The sequence below is a fragment of the Zeus faber genome (genome assembly GCF_960531495.2).
Source record: "Zeus faber genome assembly, chromosome: 13".
Lineage (NCBI taxonomy): Eukaryota > Metazoa > Chordata > Actinopteri > Zeiformes > Zeidae > Zeus > Zeus faber.
This window is the reverse complement of record NC_137198.1, coordinates 7,124,569-7,145,534: the sequence shown is the minus strand read 5'-3', so window position 1 is coordinate 7,145,534 and position 20,966 is coordinate 7,124,569. Positions and strand designations below refer to the sequence as shown.

Sequence of the window (20,966 nt, the reverse complement as noted above, 5' to 3'; positions counted from 1 at the left end):
TAATAATAATAAATAATTATCATTATGAATAGTCTCATAACCTATCCATTGCAAAAGAGCATTGGCATTGGCATATTGGAACATAAGTCATTCAGGTAGACTGATGGAAACTAACCTAAAAATTGGTTCAAATTTCAACTAAAATTTGGATGGAAACATTATGAAAGATGGCGATCTGCTCAAATATTATCAAAAAATATAACTGAAATGATGTAATGATTGTGACGCTCTATGTGGATAGGTTGTTCTGATACTGTAGGAAATATTATAAAATAATCCCTATTTCCCTGTGTTTTTATGAAAATGTCCATCCTTGTTTTCAGAACGTGCATAGCATGTACTGTATTAAGAGTCTATGCATATGTGTAATGATGATGATGAGAATAATAATATGTAATATAACACAATACAACAGATCTGCTTTGCCCAATAGACGGCACTTGAAGGTAAATAATACAAGTCCATACAGTCCGTTTAAATAATCTGTTTAATCTCAGCCGTTTTTTCCAATTCCACCCTAAAATGACTGAATTACACCACACACACACACACACACACACACACACACACACACACACACACACACACACACACACACACACACACACACAAACACACTGATCCCCTGCCATCCCCCTCATCTCTGTCTCCCCTGCCCCCATTTATTAAGCCCCCCCCACTCTTTCTCTCTCCCTCCACCTCACTCTCTCTCTCTCTTTCTCTCCCGTTTTCCGGGGGGATTGGGTGACCCGGTTGCCCTGGATGCCTTGGTTGCCCCAGTTGCCTTGGTTCCCCTGGCTGCCCTGCCTCAGATCAGGCAGATACTCAATGTCCAGATCTTCTACTGTAGATGCCGTGGAGTACATTATGTACGGCTTTAATTATAAAAATAAATTCCCCTTAAAATAAATACAAAATAAATAAGAACTATATTAATGACAAATAATAAACAAAAAAAAATTAACAAACCATAAAGATGAAACTCAAACAATATAAATAACCTTAAAACGAAACCGTAAAAAAAAAAAAAAAAAAAAAAAAAAAAAAATATATATATATATATATATATATATATATATATATATATATAAACAATAAGAAATGACCCCAAAAATTGTCAATAAAAGAAACAAATTAAGTATGAATAAAGCATTCTCTCCTGTGCAGAACGGCGGGACGGAGGCGTCCGACCGGGATGATGATGGCGGCAAGAAGTGCAAGCGACGGCCACGCCCCGAGCCGCTCTTCATCCCCCCGCCCAAGCCAACGGTGTTCATCGCGCCACCGCTCTACTCCAGCATCACGCCCTACCAGAGCCACCTGCGCTCGCCGGTGCGCCCCGCCGACCACCCGCTGGCGCTGCCGCCCTACACCCCTCCGCCCATCCTCAGCCCCGTGCGCGAGGGCTCCGGACTCTACTTCTCCACCTTCCTGTCCGCCGCCATGGCTTCCGGGCAGAGCCTGCCTCCGCCCGTCACGCCCAAATCGGCCACGCGGAGTCTTCTGCGTTCCAGTAGGTCCCTAAAAAATCAATTATTAAAAAATAAAATTCCCTTCTAGCCAAAAGTCTTCTTCCCAAACTGTGCATTGTCAATAATTGTAGTCTGGAACCGCCAGTTAACACTAAGCATGGTAATAGTTAGAGCTCGGTTCAATATCAATATATTGACGTTTTATACATTTTCAGAATTGCTACCGACTTTCAGTTTACTACCTTATAAATAAAAATATTATATATATATATCCCAAAGAATTTAACTGAAAAAAATTATTTTATATCTTTTATACTTTTATATTTCAATTAATTTGTCACGATGTGCTTTGCATAGCTGCATAAATTCGAACACAGTATTGATGTTATAATTTTCAAATAATTTCAAAAATTGAAACCATAGAATTGGATTGTATCAGAGAATCTTTTTCTTTTAATTATTCATTATTTACTTGTAATGTATTTAATTTGATATATATTATATCAATATATATGCTGTATATATTATACACTATATATATATATATATATATATATATATATATATAGATATAGATATATATAGATATAGATATGTGTGCGTGCTGTATAGTGTATATATTTATATATTATACACTATATATATATATGTGCGTGCTCTATAGTGTATATATTTAGGGGGCCAGCTCAATGTACCGGAAGTAGCTGAGCAAAGGGACCGGGGTTGGCGGAGCGGGGCCCTGTGCGGGGGTGGTGGAGCGGGGCGCTTTGTGACATCATCATCCAGTTTGTTATATATGTGGCTCTGTGGGGGTTTGCGCATGGGGCGCACTGCGCTGTGCTCTGGACTCCGTTGGCGTATTGATTGCTGCACCGGGACGAGAGACGGCAGGAACTGATGCTGCGTTCCATCGGAACTCGGAAAATTGTCATTTGTGTCGAAAGGAAGTGATGCTGCGTTTCACGGGAACTCTGGAAAAAAATAAACCTGTGACCTGGTCCCTGTGAATTTCTTTCTGCTGCTATGTTTTTTTTATTATTATTTTTTGATATTTTGCACAGAATTTATATTTGCCCATCCCCTCTCTTGCAGACAGCTGTGACATCACGCCGCCCGTGCTGTCGGCCATCAGCGAGGCCACGCCGGTCAGCATCGAGCCGTAAGTCGCCAACCTTGTTTGTACACGAACCCCCTCCAAAGGGGGGCGGGTTCCACGTCCGGTTCGCCTGGAAGCGTTTACGCAGAGCAGAGCCGACGGAGGGCGTCGGCTTCCAGCCTCTGGAGCTGCACGCGGGATCACGTCTCCAAACTTCAGCTCCGCACTGTTTACCTCAACGCTTTTATCACTCTCTGAGGAAGGAGACGTCTCTCCATCAGTCCTGTGATCGGCTTATTTAAACCGCGACTTTGGGCTGAGAGGTTAAAATGTGTTGTCGGGAATATTTAGCCAGTGATGAGCAACATGGACGGGAATCGAATACCGTTTTCACTCTAAAATTTGCGCTTATATGCTGTCGTGTTTTACGTCACTGCCAATCAGAGCCGGAGCCGATAAATACCCCCGACTACTGCAGAGTCATTTGTCCCGGGAATGAATGACGGTTGTCACCTTTCCCGCTGAAGACAAAACACAGATGTTAGCGGGAAAGGTGGGGTATTTTTGTGCAGTGGAAAAGGGGCTTCAGATCTTCGCCACTGGAACATTCCTCCTCCCTGTCTGCGTTTTGTGTCCAGCAGAGTTTCCTTCGGCCCCAAACCCCCTTCCTCCTCCAGTTAGAACAGTTAAGCCCGCTTCACGCCGAATCCGCATCCGACAGTCGGATCCTCCCCCTAGTTGCCGTCAGACGAACTGCGTGTGGCTCTCGCGTCACAAAATACTGCAACACTAATACATTCGAGAGCTTGATTTTTCCAGTGTAACGGTGAGTAGTTTGCTCAGCTTGACATCTACCGTTTCCCATTGATGAGAATTGAAAATTTCCTTTGTGTAGTGCGAAAAATGGCCGTGTGCCAATAGCTTTTCGTGTGCAGAATCCAACCCCCCATAGGAATGAACAGTCATCCGGTTTGTTCTTGTCGTTTGTCGCATTCGGTGTGAAGCGGGCTTTAGAACTGCCCCATGCTATTAAAACAACGCCTCCTGAACCTTTAAATCCAGGTGATGCTTCAGATATTAATCGCTGAGACAAAAGTCCAGAGTTACAGCAGCAAAAACAGTTAAAAAATTTTAAAAAAGAAAAATGATAATAATAAAGCCGAAAGAGAGGAAGGAGCGCCCCTCTGACCCAGTTTGACTCAGTCAGTTTGTGTAACTGTGAGACAGTAGAATGGGGAGGAACCAGGGGCCGTGTACTGACTGGTACCAGCTGCTCAGCTCCGTAAATCAGCCTTTCTTTTTGGAACTTCTGCAGGGAGGGGCTTCCCTGTCTGGCATTGTCTGGAAACATCAACAAAATATGGGGTTTTTTTTTCAGTTTTTTTTTTTCACTCGTTTAAACACGGAGCTCTCCGAGTTTGATTTTGGCGTCATTGCACAAAAAGGAGACCGCACCTCTTCATAAGTTCAGTTCATGATTGATTTAACTTTATTTATGTAGCGAAATTTATTCGGCACGCAATACAATGTGCTGCACAGAGAAGAAAATTTCAATAATAGCCCTAAATACACATGCAGGCATTTGGCAATTACATACATGCACAAAATAAAAAACATAAATAGGGAGACTTAGCTTCTGAGACATTTTGATTTTATTTTATTTTTTTAATAATCAAATGCAGACGAAAACAAGAAAGTTGTGTTGGGCTTAGTATTGATTTGTTAACTGAGCTGTAAATTCTCCCTTCTTTCACTCAGTGAGACGGTCAATAACTGTTAATAATCAGGTTGGCTGATTTACTACTTTTTTGATTTTGTTTAAAAAAATGTATTCCTTGATGTGTTGTTTGAGATGTCAATGCCGGGCGATGTATCCGCATAATATTGATATCCTGATATGTGACTAGATATCCTCTGGGATTGAGGTCACGCTAATATGGTGACAGGGATGGTGGCTCAGGCGGTAGAGCTGGTGGTCTAGTGATCTAAAGGTTGCTGGTTCGATCCCAGGCTCCTCCTGCTAGCAGGCTGTAGTGTCCTTGAGCAAGACAATTAACCCCTCATTGCTCCTGATGGCTGCGTCCGTCGGTGTTTGAACAATTGTAAGTCGCTTTGGATAAAAGCGTCTGCTAAATGACTAAATGTAAATGTAAATGTAAATTTTAAATCTTTAAGGAGCATTACGTAATGCAGTAATGCAGTTTTTTGAACTTCAGACTGTTCTTATCAATGGTCATAAAATCCACATGAATAATTAAAGTTAAAAAATGTATTGAGCGTAAACATGTTATAAGACCACCAACAGTCATCCCCAAAATATTGTTAAATTATTGATATTTATGACATTAGCATTAAAAACAAAACAAAAAATGCTTAAAAGTCTGAAAAATAAAATGCTAAGAACAATAGAATAAAATAGGATAAAAAGTAAAAAAAAAAAAAAATTAACTTAAGTAAATTTCCAAATAAACAGTACATACAAAATTGCGATTCTATGCAGAGGAGAAATGATCGGTACCTGTATATACGGTTTAGATGATAAATTATTGCTATGTACTAATGTTATGATATGGCCCGGCCCCAATGAGATGTTATGACTGGTGCAGTAGATCTTTATTATCCCCGGGGGCCAAGTAATTCAGTAACCATCAAGTGAGTTTAGATCTACATGATTTATTTGAATGCATAAACACACACACATATATATATAAATATATAATTTATTTTTAATATATTTATATAATTATTATTATTACATATATTTTTGGTCTCCAGGCGGATAAACATCGGCTCTCGGTACCAGGCGGAGGTCCCGGAGCTGAGGCCGCGCCCAGTGTTGCAGACCGACCAGCACCGAGCCGACCTGGTGTGGACTCCGCTCCCCGAGCTGGAGGCCCAGCCAGACTTCAACAAGAGAGGTAAGAGACACGACACCCAGGATGCACTGGGAGGGAACAGAGTGATTACTGATGGAATTTGGCAGTTTTCTGTCCATTTTTGTGCTTTTAATCGACATTTATTTTATTATTTTGACCATTTATTGATCTATTTATTTATTTATTCATGTGATTATTTATTTATCTTTCAAATTATTTATTTATTTATTTATTGAATTGGCCGCTTCATTTTTTTTTTTTAATTTAAATTCGCTCATGGTGATTGGTTCATTTCCAGTATTGGTCTTTTGACACTGTATCACCGCCGGTGCACTGTGGGTGATACAGAACAAAAGTTAATGCGTCCACTGGATATTTCCATTTGGACACATTCCTGTGGCCTCTCCTTATCGGCAGAGACATACTGGGCGTTTCTATTTGCAAACTTTGGTCCACAAAGTTTAAATCTCATTTCATCATAGGGTTCTGTTGAGAAAGAAAGACATTTTAATAAAATAAGATTTATATATATATAAACATAACTTTTATTTATTTATTTAATACCATCATGATTAGAATCTCTCAAATAGAACATTCTTCTATTCATCCCATTGACGCATCCCATTCTGGATGGTTCAGTTTTTAGCGAGCAGTCCATGGACCATGTCAGTACCACCAATGCATCATAGATAGATAGATAGATAGATGGATGGATGGATAGATAGATAGATAGATAGATAGATAGATAGATACTTTATTCATCCCCGGAGGGAAAGTGTATTGTCTCAAAATCTCACACCAAAACAGCAGCAAAATAATAATAAAGCAAAGGAATAAAAATATGAAAATGAAAATGGCAATATCCGGTATAATTTGGAAAATATACGATAACAGTTAAATGTACACAATAAAAAATTTGAAACAATAAAACATGAAAATGAAAAATACCTTGAAAAATATATAAACGGTGATAATCCTAAAGGTATATAAACATATCTGCGTAGTGGGCGTCTTGGAAAGCAGAATGACTTGAGGAGCCAGCTGCTCGCTCATGTAGTGAACACCAAATGATGATTTTCCGACCAAACTCAAGAACCTGAACGTGAACGTTGGTTCCTTGAGTCAATATTGACTTTCAGTTTAAATCCGTGCATGTCACTGGAACCTGCCCGTTTCTTGCCAGGGCTTTAAATCTATAAACCTCACTAAACAAAATCTAAATCGAAACTAACCTCCTGAACTCTGAATAGGGCATTTTTTTCCCCCATATATAAAACAAAATACAAAGTTAACGAAGGACACACACTGGCTTCTGCACTCGTTCCCCTCAAGTTATGGGGCAGGTGCTCAAAGTAAAAAAATATATATATATATATGTAAATTATTTTTTTTTTAAAAGGCACATGGACCAAGAGTTTAAAACACGATTTGCAGCAAAACCTGATGGATTTTATCAACTGGTGACATGAGCTTCCTGACACCAGTACCACCGATCAGGACTCGCGTTCGGAGCGCGTGCCCCATGAATATTCATATCTCGCCAAGAAAATAGATAGATTTAATAGATCCAGGTCATTTATTCTGGAATATGCGACTCATTTAATCGCTGGGGTTGCCGCGTTATTCTCCTGCCGTGATCATGAAAAATAATGTCGGGGAAAGGAGTCCTTGTCTTCTTTCTACCGCTAGAACTACACCATGGTGCCCGCTCAAATATTGATATTAGTTGGGCTTGCAGTATGTTTACGTATTTTATCCAAAGTGGACGTTTGATATTCTGATTTTTAAAAAGCGAAATGCTCCCCTCTGCGCGTCTCTCTGACAGGGGTCTGTCGGGTTGGGGACCCCTATTTTAGTCCATATATACAGTAGTAATAATAATAATAATACAGCTGTTCCCAACAAAATCTCGATGCCCATCCGACCAAAAAAATGTCTGATTAAAAAAAAAAAAAAAAAAAGCCCCCTGGACATCAGGGGGCAGGTGCTCGGGCGCCCTCCGCCACGCCCTCTGCACGTGCCCGGTTAATAGCTATTATTGTTAGAATTATTGTTATCCGTTTATGTGATGTGAAAATGATTATCCATAATGGTTCAATAAAGTTTTCTTCCCTCCAGTGGAAGCCCTGATGCACCTATCCTGCTCCAGCTCCGTGCGCGGTGGAGGCACCAACCAGGAGCTGGCGCTGCACTGCCTGCACGAGTGCAACGGAGACATCATGGTGAGTGTGTTTTAGGGGCTGCAAGCGATTTGATGTGAGGGATTGTCACGTTGAATGAGTCAGAATTACAAAAAATAATAACAATAAAAAATGTAAGAAAAGACGTCATGTTTTGACTCACATTGGCCGGGATTTTCAGATTATTATAATTCAAAAAGGACCTCCCGTTCATAATACCACTGTGGGGTGTATTTGAACCATTAGGAGATGCCTAAAGTAACTACAACTAACAATTAGTGATGCACTATTACAAAATGATTAAAATGCACATAATACATCAAATTAACGTGCTCATATAAAGGATAGGTTCGCTATTTTTCATCGCAGGCCTTATTCCATTGTTGGTTTCCATCATTTATAACTGTTCATAGCACAATTGTGGAACGCTTTATCATTGAGAAACTTACCACTCTGCTGCACTTAAACAAGAAGATTTAACAATTCTTTAAGAATTAAGCGTTTGCGCCGTTCGATTGCATTTAAGCAGAGTGAGAAGCTGCAGCAGAGTGGTAAGTTACTGTAGCTACACTAGCAGTGGTAGTAGTGTTGCCAGAGGGAGTACATTCGTCCAGGCGGCAGTAAAACCTTTAAAAGGCTCACTCTTTCAATCGCGGCCTCATTTAAAAAAAAAAAATATATATATATATATATATATATCAAATTAAAAATTAACTCTTGAGCAGTGGAAAATGACGCATAGCAACTTCCTCTTTCTGGTCTCTGACGGCAAAAACAGCTTTATGCGAGAGTCAGGAAAACTCTTGAGAAACATGATGAAATGCATCGACTGGTATAACGGCCAGGCCGACAATACTGTCAAGTTCCTGTTTAGGAAAAGAGGATTTACTTTTTTTTTTTTTTAACGGCTTAAATGTTTGCCTGGGCTTCATTTAAGCACATTGAGAAGCTGCAGCAGAGTGGTAAGTTTCTCAATAGTGACGGGTGTTAATAAATAATGGGAACCAACAGGCCTGCGTTGAAAAATAGCATTTAAAATATGAGGTAATACCCTGGTTGGCAAAATAATGCATTTACAAACACTTCTATGACATAATAATTATTATATTTGCGTTCGTGAGATTGGATTTAAAGGCGCTTCGGGGGCAAACCCTCCGCTCGAGGTTCCTCTCAAGGACATAAAGGTTTCGGTTCGGCGCATTAGACTAAACAGCATACGTAAAATAACATCATTCCCAGGGCCGCGTCGCTGCAGTTCAGCTGCTTTCATTTCCCGGGTGCGACCCACACTCACTGCCTGGTTCTCCAAAAAATGGATACTCTCACTTCCCGTCATCTGCCCTGAGCCTCCGTGGGCTCCATGTGTGAGCCCTGTTCCCGGTGGAGCATTGGGCGGAGACGCTCCCCAACACAAATTAGATTGAACAATGAACAATTTCCCTATAAAAACACAACTGAACAGTTCCCCCGCTCCATTTTAACTCTTTCCCCGCCAACGACGAGATACAAGATACGTTCCGGATCAGAAATAGGTCAAATGAAGAACAACACGTCATTTAAACCCCATAGCTTTGTTTTATCAGTTCCGATTACTTTTTCAAACTTTTTCATTTCTAACTTAATTACAAAATTGACGATTTAAAACCTTTTTCGTTCATTTATTGTAAATGACCTGGCTGCAGTACCTTCACGGCCCGCCAGGGGGGCGGGAGCCACCCCTTGGGAAACACTGCTCCCTCGGATGCGTTTGTTCAAAGTTGTTCCTCCTGAAAACTTGACTTTTGCAGAGTCACTACATACCCTCACTCAGTAATATCTTTTATATCTGCAGTAAACACGGTGAATGTCTCCTCTCCTGGTGCGCCGGTGAAAATGTCAAATCTTACCATTTTGGGAGGGTTGTAGGATGTTAAAAATGATGTAAAGTTAGTGGGCCCCCGGATCAACAGGCATATTCTTTACATTTTAAACTGATTCCAAAAAAAACAAACGCGATAAAGTAGGCCGATGCTCTCGTAAAGTAAACACTGTGTTGAAGTATAAAAACAATACCGAGTGTGTTTGGGAGGCGAATGAAACGATGGACACATGTCAACCACTCGGGAGGTCCGCACCAGGAAATTAAATCAGGAATCCAAATCCAGTTCCCTGATTGGACGGCGCCGCCTCAGCAGCTCAACATTCTGTATCTCTGAAAGCGGCCGGCGATGGACTCGTTCTCTGGTATTACGTAACAAGACGCGGGCGCGGCTCTCCGGTTGCCAGCGCTCCACAGCGGGAAGTGATGCTGCGTTCGTGGGAACTCGGAAAACTGAATTTTTTTGTCGGTAGTTGTCACCCCCCCCCCCCCCCCCCCCCCCCCCCCCCCGTTCGAGAAGCCCGAGTCCTCTCCGTATCGAGAGACGCCGCTGAGGCTGCAGCGCTCCGACGGCCCGCCCCGTCGCGAGTATATTTCAGACCCGTGGGATTCCGAAATCCCTCCAAGCCTTCGTACTTTTCTATTTTTTTTTTTTTTTTTTTGCATTCCTAATTGTCTTGGAAAGGTCTCCAATTGAACCTGTTGAAACCTGCACAAACCCTTATTAAACGCCGTCCCTTTTTGTAAAGTTATCCATGCGCCTCCACGGCTGATCCTAAATCGATGCTTTGTGTGAAGTCCTGCCGGAAGTCTCGGGCCCTGATAACCAGCAGCGGTCCAGCGTCGCCATGGAAACGGTGGGTGGGGGCGGGGGGGCTGTCGGAGCTCTGCAGGCCGCGCGCGTCTCTCGATGCGGCGAGGACTCGAGCTTCTCAAGCGGCCCGAAAAGTTTGGCAGCTGAGGCAGCGGGACCCGAGCAGAGGGCGTTCTTTCCCTTCACCTACTTGTGTTTTGTATTTATTTCTTTACGTAAGGCGCTGGGAGGCGTCCAGAGTTTTTAGGAAGCCGCTCATGGCTTGTAGCTGGGCTCGGTGTTCCTTCTGAGGCTCGTAAAGCTCAGTCTGAACGCCCGTCGGAGCATTCCAATCGTTAAGTTGGTGAGTTGCCGCTAAACTGGAGGGGCGGGGGGTTTGGGGGCGTTGTGTAAGATTAAAGTGGTAATCCATCAAATCGACAGTGCTCTCAGCACACAATTCCATTCGAAACTCAGACTTTTTTTTTTTTCTTCTTTTCTTTCCCCCACAATATCCGAGTTTGTCCGCCCTCCAAGGCGGTTTTCCTTCTTCTAATCGGTTGATTAGTTTTGTTGTTTTTTTGTTTTTTTTTCATGGTCATTTGATGTGGTACAAATTCTTTTTCTTTTTTTTTTTCTTTTTTTTTTTTTTTTGTGAATGTTCCGCCATAACGACAGTTTTCCGACCACAACTAGCTACGCTGCTTTAGCTAATGCACCATGGCGGACCCCGCCACCAACCATGTTAAACAGCATAGAGATGCACATGCGGAGCACATTGAATGACTGTTTCCTACAAAATATGGGAGATATATATATATATATATATATATATATATATATATATATATATATATATATATATATATATATATATATATATATATTTTTTTTTTTTTTTTTTTTTTGACGAAATAATCTTTTGGATTACCACTTTAAATGTGAGCTTGTGTTTTGCTTTCTCAGGTCGCTCTCTCCCTACTGATGCTGAAGAACCCGATTTTCCCCAAACCTCACCACCTCTCGGACTACCACTACTCAGGTGAGTTCTTTTTTCCTCTCTTTCTTCCCTGTTTTGGTTTAAAAAAAAAATTATTTCCATTTCTTTTTCCTACCTTCCTTCCTTCCTCCCTTCCTTCCTTCCTTCCTTCCTCCCCCTTTTCCTTCCTTCCTTTCCTGTTTATTTTTCCTTCCTTTCCATCCATTTATTTTTCCTTCCTTCCTTGCTATCTTCATTTACCCTCCCTTCCCTCCTTCCCTCCTTCCTTCCTTCCTTCCTTCCTTCCTTCCTGCTTTGCTTCCCTGTTTTTTTCCTCCCTTGTTCCTCTCCCTTCATTTTCCTTTCTTTAATACTGCGACAGCGATGAAGCTTTGAACCTCCCCCCTCTCCGCGCGCGCACACGCACACACACACACACACACACACACACACACACACACACACACACACACACGCACGCACACACTCACAGTGCAGCAGCTGTAGAGGGAATGTGGGGGTGGGGGCAGGGAGCGAGCCTGGGGGGGCGTGGGGCGCATTTTGGGGGCGGGGGCGAGCGAACAGTGGGCTTGGGTGTGTTGGGAAGTTTTTTTTTTTTTTTGTTTTTTTTTTTTGGACTGGAGAGGCTGGGGGAGGACGGGGGAGGATTTTCAGGGTCAAAGTGAAGAGAGACGGAGAGGGAAGACGGGGGGTGGGGGTGGGGGTTATAGCATGACGTGGGTAATCCCAGGCAGAAGACAGGGGCACTAGTGTGTGTGTGTGTGTGTGTGTGTGTGTGTGTGTGTGTGTGTGTGTGTGTGTGTGCGTACGCGTACGCGTGTGCGTACGCGTGCGCGCGTGTTGGGCCAGTGGGTCAGCAGGCGACCGCACACGTCTGGCATACAGAGAAGCAGAATATTCAGCGACCGGGGCCGAGTGTCCTGGTGACTGCCATCCTCCCCCAATGTTTTCTCGCTCTATCTCCCTCGCTCTTCCCCCCCCCCCTCTCTCTCCCTCTCTCTCTCTCTCTCTCTCTCTCTCTCTCTCTCTCTCTCTCTCTCTCTCTCTCTCCCCCTCTCAATTCAATTCAGCTCAACAAGGCTTTATTGGTTTGGCCATAAATAAATTCAGTGTTGTTGGAGGACATTGTCTCTCTCTCTCTCTCTCTCTCTCCATACAAGATGAATGTTTACTGTTGCATTGTTGACAATTATTATTTATTAGAAACGCTTGTTAACGCTCACAATGACTGAATAAAAGATAGTGAGTGATGAATGAATACGAGTTATAATTTTTTTATAAATATTTCAGTTATAAATATTTTATTTTTTTTATATATATTCTTTTTTTTGTGAAATAAAAAAAATACCTCCCTCCCCCCTCTCTCTCTCTCTCTCCATCTTCTCTCTCTTTCTCTCACCCACTTTCTCCATCTCTGCCTCTCCCTCCATCTCTCTCCGGCTATCTCCCTCCCCCTCTCTCCCTCGCCCCCTCTCTCTCTCTCTCTCTCTCTCTCTCTCTCTCTCTCTCTCTCTCTCTCATCCCCCTCCCTCGCCCCCCCTCTCTCTCTCTCTCTCTCTCTCTCATCCCTCTCCCTCCCTCTCAATTCAATTCAGTTAAAATTTGCTTTATTGCCGTGAAAAGAACTCGTACGTCGCCAAAGCAAAACAAGACATGTACGGAACAATAATGATATTACACGTGACATATGAGGAGAAGATATTTAGACAAATCTGTTCCTCCCTCTCTCCCCCCTCAGGTTCAGACAGCTGGAGAGCCGCGGAGCGACGTCAGTTCAACAAGGGCATCGCCGCGTACAAGAAGGACTTCTTCATGGTGCAGAAACTGGTACGAGCGCAGGAAACCAAGCCGTCGGATATGTGCCGCAGATGCACTCGAGCAGCGGAGCGTTGCGTAATACCCGACGGGGCTGCTGGTTTGATTCCCGATAGTTATCTGGGGGGGGCGTGGCGGCTCAGCGGCTAGTGCGCTGCCTGACGGCCCGAAGGTTCTGGACCCTTTCCGGAGCCTTGCACGTCAGGGTACGACCCTCCTGCCGCCGCCCCTGGGCAGGGCATCGGTCCAGATCTGGAGCTGGTCCCCCGGGCGTCGCTACATAGCAGCCCACTGCTCCTAGATACGTCAGATACTAGGATGGATCAAATGCAGAGGACTGACTTCCCCCAGAGGCATTAATGAATTAGATCAAATAATTCAAATTCGATCAAATTAGAGCCTTCACCGTTATTACCTAAGATACATAGATACTTTATTGATCCCTGGAGGGAAATTGCAATGTTAAAGCAGCTTGCATCAAAATAAGCAATATTATTAAAATAATAAGAATGCAAATAGAAAAAAATAAAATGCAAAAAACCCGAGGATTACCTGCAAAATTGACTACAGTATAAACAATGAATCTCAGGATTAACTGAAAGATAGAAAAACAGGGAAGATACAATAAACAATAAAAATAAACCTAATAGAACCTGATTATAAACAATAAATGGTCAAAATGGCTACTACCCTAACCTACTAATAATAAATAAGTGTAAACATAGAACTTAAAAAAACAATAAAATAAACCTAGAATTAAGTAGAAGAATAAATAGAATAAAAATAGAATAATCGCCCAATCGCAACGATTTGAGCTGATCGTGATCATTTTCCAAAATCGTCGTAATGTTATAACATAAATTAATACCGATTCAAAGTGGTCGCCATTCCATCGTCCACTGAATTTTTACGTTCCACTTTTCATAGAATGGATGTGTATTATCACACCTTCTTGTGATACTGGTACAAAACCCACAAAATAGAGATATTGTTGATCGCATTTATTTGCATCACAATGAATCGCAAAGTAAAATGTGTCCAAAGCTGCTCCGAAAGCATTGGACAACGAGGACCTTTATAATATGATAATATATTGTTATACTTGAAATACTTAAAAATCCTGTGTTTGATTGTAATTTTCTTGTTTCTTTTTCTTTAACATCTTGCTTAATGCACATGCCATCCTGTTATTATTTTAATGATCTTTTATGATTTATTATTTACTTGGTTTTTTTTCTTCCTGTTATTATCTAAACTTTGTTCACTTTGTGTATTTTACTACTTCATTTTTTTTTAATTTTACTCTCAGTGGAGCACTTGGTGTTGCATCTCCTGTGTGAATTGTGCGATACAAATAAAGTTCATTACCATGTATTTATTTATTGTCATTCTCTCAGGTGAGCACCAAGTCGGTGGCGCAGTGCGTGGAGTATTACTACACCAACAAGAAGCAGGTGAAGATCGGCCGCAACGGGACGCTGCAGTACGGCGAGGCGGAGCCTGTGGAGGGCGGGGCCACGGAGGCGGAGCTAGACAACAAGGTCAGACTGGACGTAATACACGCCAGCGCGCACGTCCACTGCAAATCAGACGTACATATACATATACATACATACATCATACATATCTAACGTCTTGTAACTGTTGGATTATTTTTATTTATATTTTTTTTTACCTCCCGGCTTCAGAGCCAGCGTTGTGATAAAATAAGTGATTTGAGGAACATCCCCTCACCCCCTGGTTTCTCTCGCCGCCGCAGGGCTCACGTGGAGCGGAGCCCAGGAAGGACGAGGAGAACAGCAGGAAGTGGGCAGAGCCCGTGGACAGGAAGCAGGAAGCCAGAGCCGCCTGCACCATGCCCGTTCTGCAGCCTGTCGATACGGTGAGCTAGAAGCCGAAAACCGCGGAGGGATGGAGGGGTGCTGAGGAGGTGTTTGGGTGGTGGCTTGTGGTTCTGCACCTTCAGGGGGGGCTCGGTTCAGGAATCTTCATATATATCTTCATATTGCTCACACGCGGTCATACAAGTACAGTTAAAATGATGAATGGAAAACTTGCAAAACAAAGTGGGAACGAATTGAGCGTCAGCTGATCCTTCCCCTTAATAGTATTAAACTTATTTTGGATCAGATCCTTATCGAGCCTGATTCGGTGGAACTCCGCCTGCTCCTCTCTGCCGCCCCCCACTGGCGGCCGGAGAGCCTGCAGGTGGTGTGCATTGCAGCGCGTTGTGCAATCCCACAACACAGCAAGCAATGACTCGGCAAGAGGCCCTCAAACTTTATTAACAATGGGCTTTCTGTGAGGAGGGCCCGGCTCCCTCTGGGAGGTGTGCGGGGACTTTTTACATTCTTAATGCTTAATGCATTTCATAACGGTCATTGAGGTGAGTTTGGGTTTATAGGAGCATTTAGATTCCACCATGTTCACAGTTTTTTAGTTCCATTTATGTAAGTTTTTTTATTTGTGATTTTATATATTTTTTTCAATCATTTATTTATTTTTATTAATATAAAAAATAAATGTATATATTATAACAAAAAACGACACCGCTACATCCTTAACAACAGACATCTTTAGTCGATTCACTGAAACAAAGAGAAACGTGCAATATGTTAATGGAGTGGTGCACGGTAGCTCATTATTGCGTACTTTATCAAAAGATGTGCGCTGAGTATTTACTATTTACAAATGAACTCTGTTTTGTTTTTTTAACTCTTATTCAAGCTGACGATATGTAAACAAAACCTTGTCGTGTTTGATTTGTCCCGCTCAGTGTGCGCAGCCCGCTGCGGTGCTGGTCCTGAAGGCTCAGGAGGACGTGGGGCGGGACCAGGCCCCGACCCGGGTCATCCAGGCCCCGCAGCCCCCTCCTCAGCCGGCCCCGGGGTCCACCCCTGCCCACCGGCCCGCCACCCCCGCCGCGGGAGGCAAGGCGCCGCCCGCCCAGGAGGGGGAGTTCCCCTGCAAGAAGTGTGGCAGGTCAGTGTGGGAGGTCAAAGGTCACGTCCAGAGGGCGGTCCTGGTTTCTGATGATGGATGAGGCCAAATGTGTTCCCATAAATCACCGTATGGCTCGATGCCTAGCCCTGGGAGCAGGGTTGACACTAAACCACCAACATCAGAAACATATAGAAATGTGCGTATTATTATTATTATTATTATTATTATTATTATTATTATTATTATTATTACTATGACCTAATGATAGTTGGTTAGTTTAGTTTTTTTAGGGAACAACTCTTTTAATATCTATCACTATCTGTCAATGTGCTACTTTACTTTACTTTACTACTAATTTTTAGAGTAATTTTGTTTCGGGCTCCTTGTACCTTTACTTAAAATGAAAATGAACGCTCTTGAGAGACGTTTTGGGCGTTTGGGAGAATTGAGGAGTTGTGTTTAAGCCACTTTACTCGTGTTCAGCCGGTGGGTTTTGGTGTTTTCCGCGCGAGCAGAGGGACCGACCGACCGGCGTCTACGGTGGAGCCAGGAGCCACATCCACTCTGACTGCGTTGCTGTTGCTAGGATACGGTTCGCCATAATAGGCCGGCGGTTGCCATGGCAGCGCCGGTTTCTCAACATCAGCGGCGCTCTGGCCTCGTTTTTATTTTTTTTTATTTTTTTTTATTCCCCCCCCCAGTTATGTGGGAAACAGATCTAGAATTGGTTTCACCGTGGAGTCGGAAACGGTTCAAATTGACCCGATCATTAACCACGCAGCGTAAGCTCAGATCAGGATTTAAACAAAGTTACGCTTTCCCTTTAATAAAATGGCTCTTGGTGGAGATTTGAAAAACTTGGTGCCGTAGAATCGCGTTTTTTTTCAACCGATGTGCCGTGAACAATTTTTCAAGTTCCACCTCAAGACAATTTAGAATGATATTTTGTGTTGCAAGATCAAATTTGCAAGTTTCACTCTGTGACGACTGTAAGTAGTGATGAAAGTTTAAACTTTTTTCTATTTTATTTTTAAATTTTTTGTTTTTTGGAGATTCACGCACGGTAAGCGAGGGACTTCCTGTACGAGGGACAAAAGGAGGAAGCGCCGGGTCGGCTGCGATTTGTGAATTTTATTCTCCCAAGAATCCTTTAATTCCGTCGAAACTCTTCATTTTGTCGGAATGCAAAGAGTAAATCAGTCACATTCCATAATTTTTGCTTTGGGCTTTAATTTAGTCAGTAAATATCTTCATTTTGTGAAAGGAAGATTCACTCGCTCGCCGACTCTTATGAGATTAAGATTTGGATTTGTTCGCCGCGAACGACTCGTTTGCGAGTCGTGCATCACGGCTGTCTAACCCCCCCCCCCCCCCCCCCCCCCGCGTTGCGTCGCAGGGTTTTCAACAAGGTGAAGAGCCGCAGCGCCCACATGAAGAGCCACTCGGAGCAGGAGAAGAAGGCGGCGGCGTTGCGGCAGCGCGAGGCCACGGAGCGGGCGGCTGCAGCGGCCGCGGCGGCGGCGGCGGCCATGTTGGCTGAGCAGCAGCACAACGGCACGCGGGCGGCGGACGGAGGGAGAGACGGCGAGGGCAACGAGTTGTCCGGAGTGGAGGAGGACGAGGAGGAGGACGACTGGCAGTAGAGGACAGACACACACAGACACACACACACACACACACACACACACACACACACACACACACACACACACACGCACAGTTTAAACCGGATGGACGAAGTGGAATTGTGGGAATGAGGGAAACGGGTCTTTTTTTTTTTTTTTTTTGGGACCCACAGGACTTCAGCTTTTTCCAGATGGAATTTTTTTGGGAGGTGTGTGTGTGTGTGTGTGTGTGTGTGTGTGTGTGTGTGTGTGTGTGTGTGTGTGTGTGTGTGTGTGTGTGTGTGTGTGTGTGTGTGTGTGTGTGTGTGTGTGTGTGTGCTTCCTGTCCTCCGTCACCCCTTTACTCTCTCCAGAGTTACCTCTCTCTGCTCTCTAGGGCTCAACGATGTCAAAGCCATGGACCTCGTCCCTTTCTACGTCCCCTAGCACTTTTGGGTTTTTTTGGGGGGGCTTTCCTGGAGTCTCACGCTGCTTTCTGTCCACAGGTGAGAACTTTTTCCACTTAAAGGGAGATTTGGATTTTGGTTTCAGACAGGGCCACAGTGAAAGGAAATGGGATGGAGGGAGAAGCTGAGTGGCTCTCCACAAGGAACAGATGATGGACGACAGACGGACAGACAGACAGACAGACAGACGGTTGGATGGGCGGACGGACAAACGGTTGGATGGGTGGATGGACAGATGGGTGGATGGGTGGACGCTGCGATACATACTGTTCTGAAACGTGATGCACACCAAATGGGTTCCCGGGTTCCGGGCGCTGTTCGTTTTTGGCTTTTAGTTTAAGTTTTAATTAAATTTAGTATTTTTTATTTTTATTTCTGTGAATCCACTTTACCCCTTTGTCACTTTTATACTCTGCTCTGTACTGTTGATGCCTTGGATGTTTGATGCTTTTTATTTCCAAATGACAATCAATTTCACATTTCATATATATATATATATATATATATATATATATATATATATATATATATATATATATATATATATATATATATATATATATCTTTCTTCCTGTGTATCTATAATTATTGATGTTCTGTGAATATTCTCGTCATTGTTGGTGATGTGATATTATTCTGATTATTATTATTAATACTACCTTGTTTTGGCTGCAATTTAATTGGAGCTCATTTGTCATAGTGATTTTTTTTATATATATATATTTACATAAATATATAAAATAATATCTGCTCCTTGCTGCCTCTTTGCAACTGTGAGGTTTGGAAAGCCAGAGACAAAGATGGGAAAAAAACAAAACAAAAAAAAGCAAACAAAAAAAAAACCAGAATGATGTGCAATAGAACAAGTCGACCCTCGTCCTCCAAGACCAGGTTTAAAAGGAGGTTTAATAAGACGTAATCTGCTGTGTGGAGCCCCAGGTCTCTATGGATCAGAGCACGAAATTACACATTATAACAAATTTCATGACCAAAATACCAGAACCACTTGGACCGGAACGACCTCAGTAGACTGTTAAATTCTTATAATGATCATTTATATGGTTATAAATATGGTTGTTATCACCAGTGGGTTGGCTCCACCCATTTAAACCAGTTTGTCTCTCCCAGTTTTTGGCTGCTCTCCTCGCAGTGAACAGTCTACATTCATCTTTATTCTATAACCAGAGGGAAATCAGGAAACAGGGAGAAATGGCTCCAGTTATCAGTTAATCTGCATCATGAACCTGGGTCTATGCACAGTGTGTGTGTGTGTGTGTGTGTGTGTGTGTGTGTGCGCCTGCGTGCGTGTGCCTGCGCATGTGTGCGCATGTGTGTGTGATTGAAGTTTACAAGTTGGCCAATCGATTAAAAAAAATAATAAATAAATAAAAATAAAGCAACTTTTTGGACTGTTGGTGTTCTGTCATCTTAATTTATAGATGTTATTTTTTTTATTTAATTTTGTGTATTTTGTTTTGTTTTCTTTATTTCTCACAAGGTTGTTGCAGGGCATTGTCAAGGTTTTCATGCTGTAAAACAGATTTATTGAGTATTGATGAAATTGAGGAAAATGCCACGACCGCGCAGCCGGAAAGCCCTCTTATTTCATCCTGGTTGGTTGAGGGAATTTGGTTATTAAAAGAATTAAAAAAAAAACACAGATTTATTTAGCTAAAGATTAGAAAATATATATGAATGGAATTCTCTATGTTTGCATCGTTTCTATGCTATTTTCATATGAGGTTCACACTAACGACAAAAAAACAACGGAATCTCAAAGTGCTTTTTACTACAATGTAAGTTATTTGTTTCAATTTGATTTTTACCACCTGTGTTTTTAGTAATGATTTATTAAGCACTGTATATTAAAGTTTTACAATATCAGACAAAGTTGTTGTTTCTGTGTTTGTGTGATGGTGAGGCGCTCGAGGTCTGATTCAAAATCCGTCGAAAACTTCAGAAGAGAAATCGATTGGATTCAACTTTTTTTTCTTTTTTCTTTTTTTTTTTTTCTCTTCTCTCCCAAATTATTATTTTACAATTATGTGCTCGGCGACGGTTTGAACTTTTCATCTCCAGCCTCATGAGCATTTTGGGATCATTTCCAGTCCGCTCCACCAGGGGGCAGCATCCGCTCACTCGTCATTATGTTTGTGTGTGTGTGTTTTGTTTTGTTTTTGTGTGTTTTCCCGCTTCCAGGGTGTCTACATTATCTTATGGCTCCAAACATCTTTTTGACCAAGATTCGCAGCTTCTGCATTTTTAATACCCGTACGTGTACGGTACATTTAATTCATACTGAAGTCTCAATTTGTTCCGGCGCTCGTGAAATACAAATAAATGGGGGGAAATAGATCAAATAGGCTTTGGAAAGGGACTTTTTTTGCTGCTTGTGTATATGCGTCGCGTTTGTACTCGTGCTAGAGTCAATACCGAGGATCAGCCGCCATATTCAGAAGTATCCTCTCAACGCCGGGGATTTGGCGAATGAAGTCGACCCCTGCAGCGGTGCCATCTGGGAGAGGCAGGCAGGGCCCGCCGCAGCGTGCCGCTCGGGTGTGTACCGGCGTGCACCCCCTGAACAGGCTTCCTACGCTTCCCGATGGCAGCCCGCATCCGGGCCCCTGCCTTGCTCGGGGGCAGCGGCGGTGGGAGTCTGACCCCGACGTGCACGCCGTCCGGGGCGGGTGGAACCGGGGGAGCCCACGTGAGCTCGGGCAGACTCCACAGGCGTGCCCGACGTCCCCTCGGCCTCGTGTTGAGACCCGCTGGCGCCCCACAGACCTCATTTCTAACATGTTTGGATTGTTTTGGGGTTTTTTTTGGGGCGGCGAATCCACGTTTAATCATCCTGAACCCGTG

The 20,966-nt window shown here is 43.0% G+C and overlaps 1 protein-coding gene across 2 annotated transcripts in view; it reads left to right on the top strand.

The window, feature by feature from the left end:
- Window positions 1-18,561, top strand: part of mideasb (mitotic deacetylase associated SANT domain protein b) — a 30,631-nt gene extending 12,070 nt beyond the window's left edge. For both annotated transcript variants that reach the window (XM_080011958.1, XM_080011959.1), the window contains exons 4-13: window positions 1,168-1,513; window positions 2,565-2,631; window positions 5,344-5,486; window positions 7,563-7,666; window positions 11,242-11,317; window positions 13,014-13,102; window positions 14,488-14,631; window positions 14,850-14,972; window positions 15,867-16,072; window positions 17,430-18,561. In XM_080011958.1, coding sequence (XP_079868084.1) covers window positions 1,168-1,513; window positions 2,565-2,631; window positions 5,344-5,486; window positions 7,563-7,666; window positions 11,242-11,317; window positions 13,014-13,102; window positions 14,488-14,631; window positions 14,850-14,972; window positions 15,867-16,072; window positions 17,430-17,676 — 1,545 coding nt within the window. In that variant the 3' untranslated portion in view covers window positions 17,677-18,561. The remainder of the gene's footprint in view (window positions 1-1,167; window positions 1,514-2,564; window positions 2,632-5,343; window positions 5,487-7,562; window positions 7,667-11,241; window positions 11,318-13,013; window positions 13,103-14,487; window positions 14,632-14,849; window positions 14,973-15,866; window positions 16,073-17,429) is intronic.
- The last annotated feature ends 2,405 nt before the right edge of the window (window positions 18,562-20,966 follow it).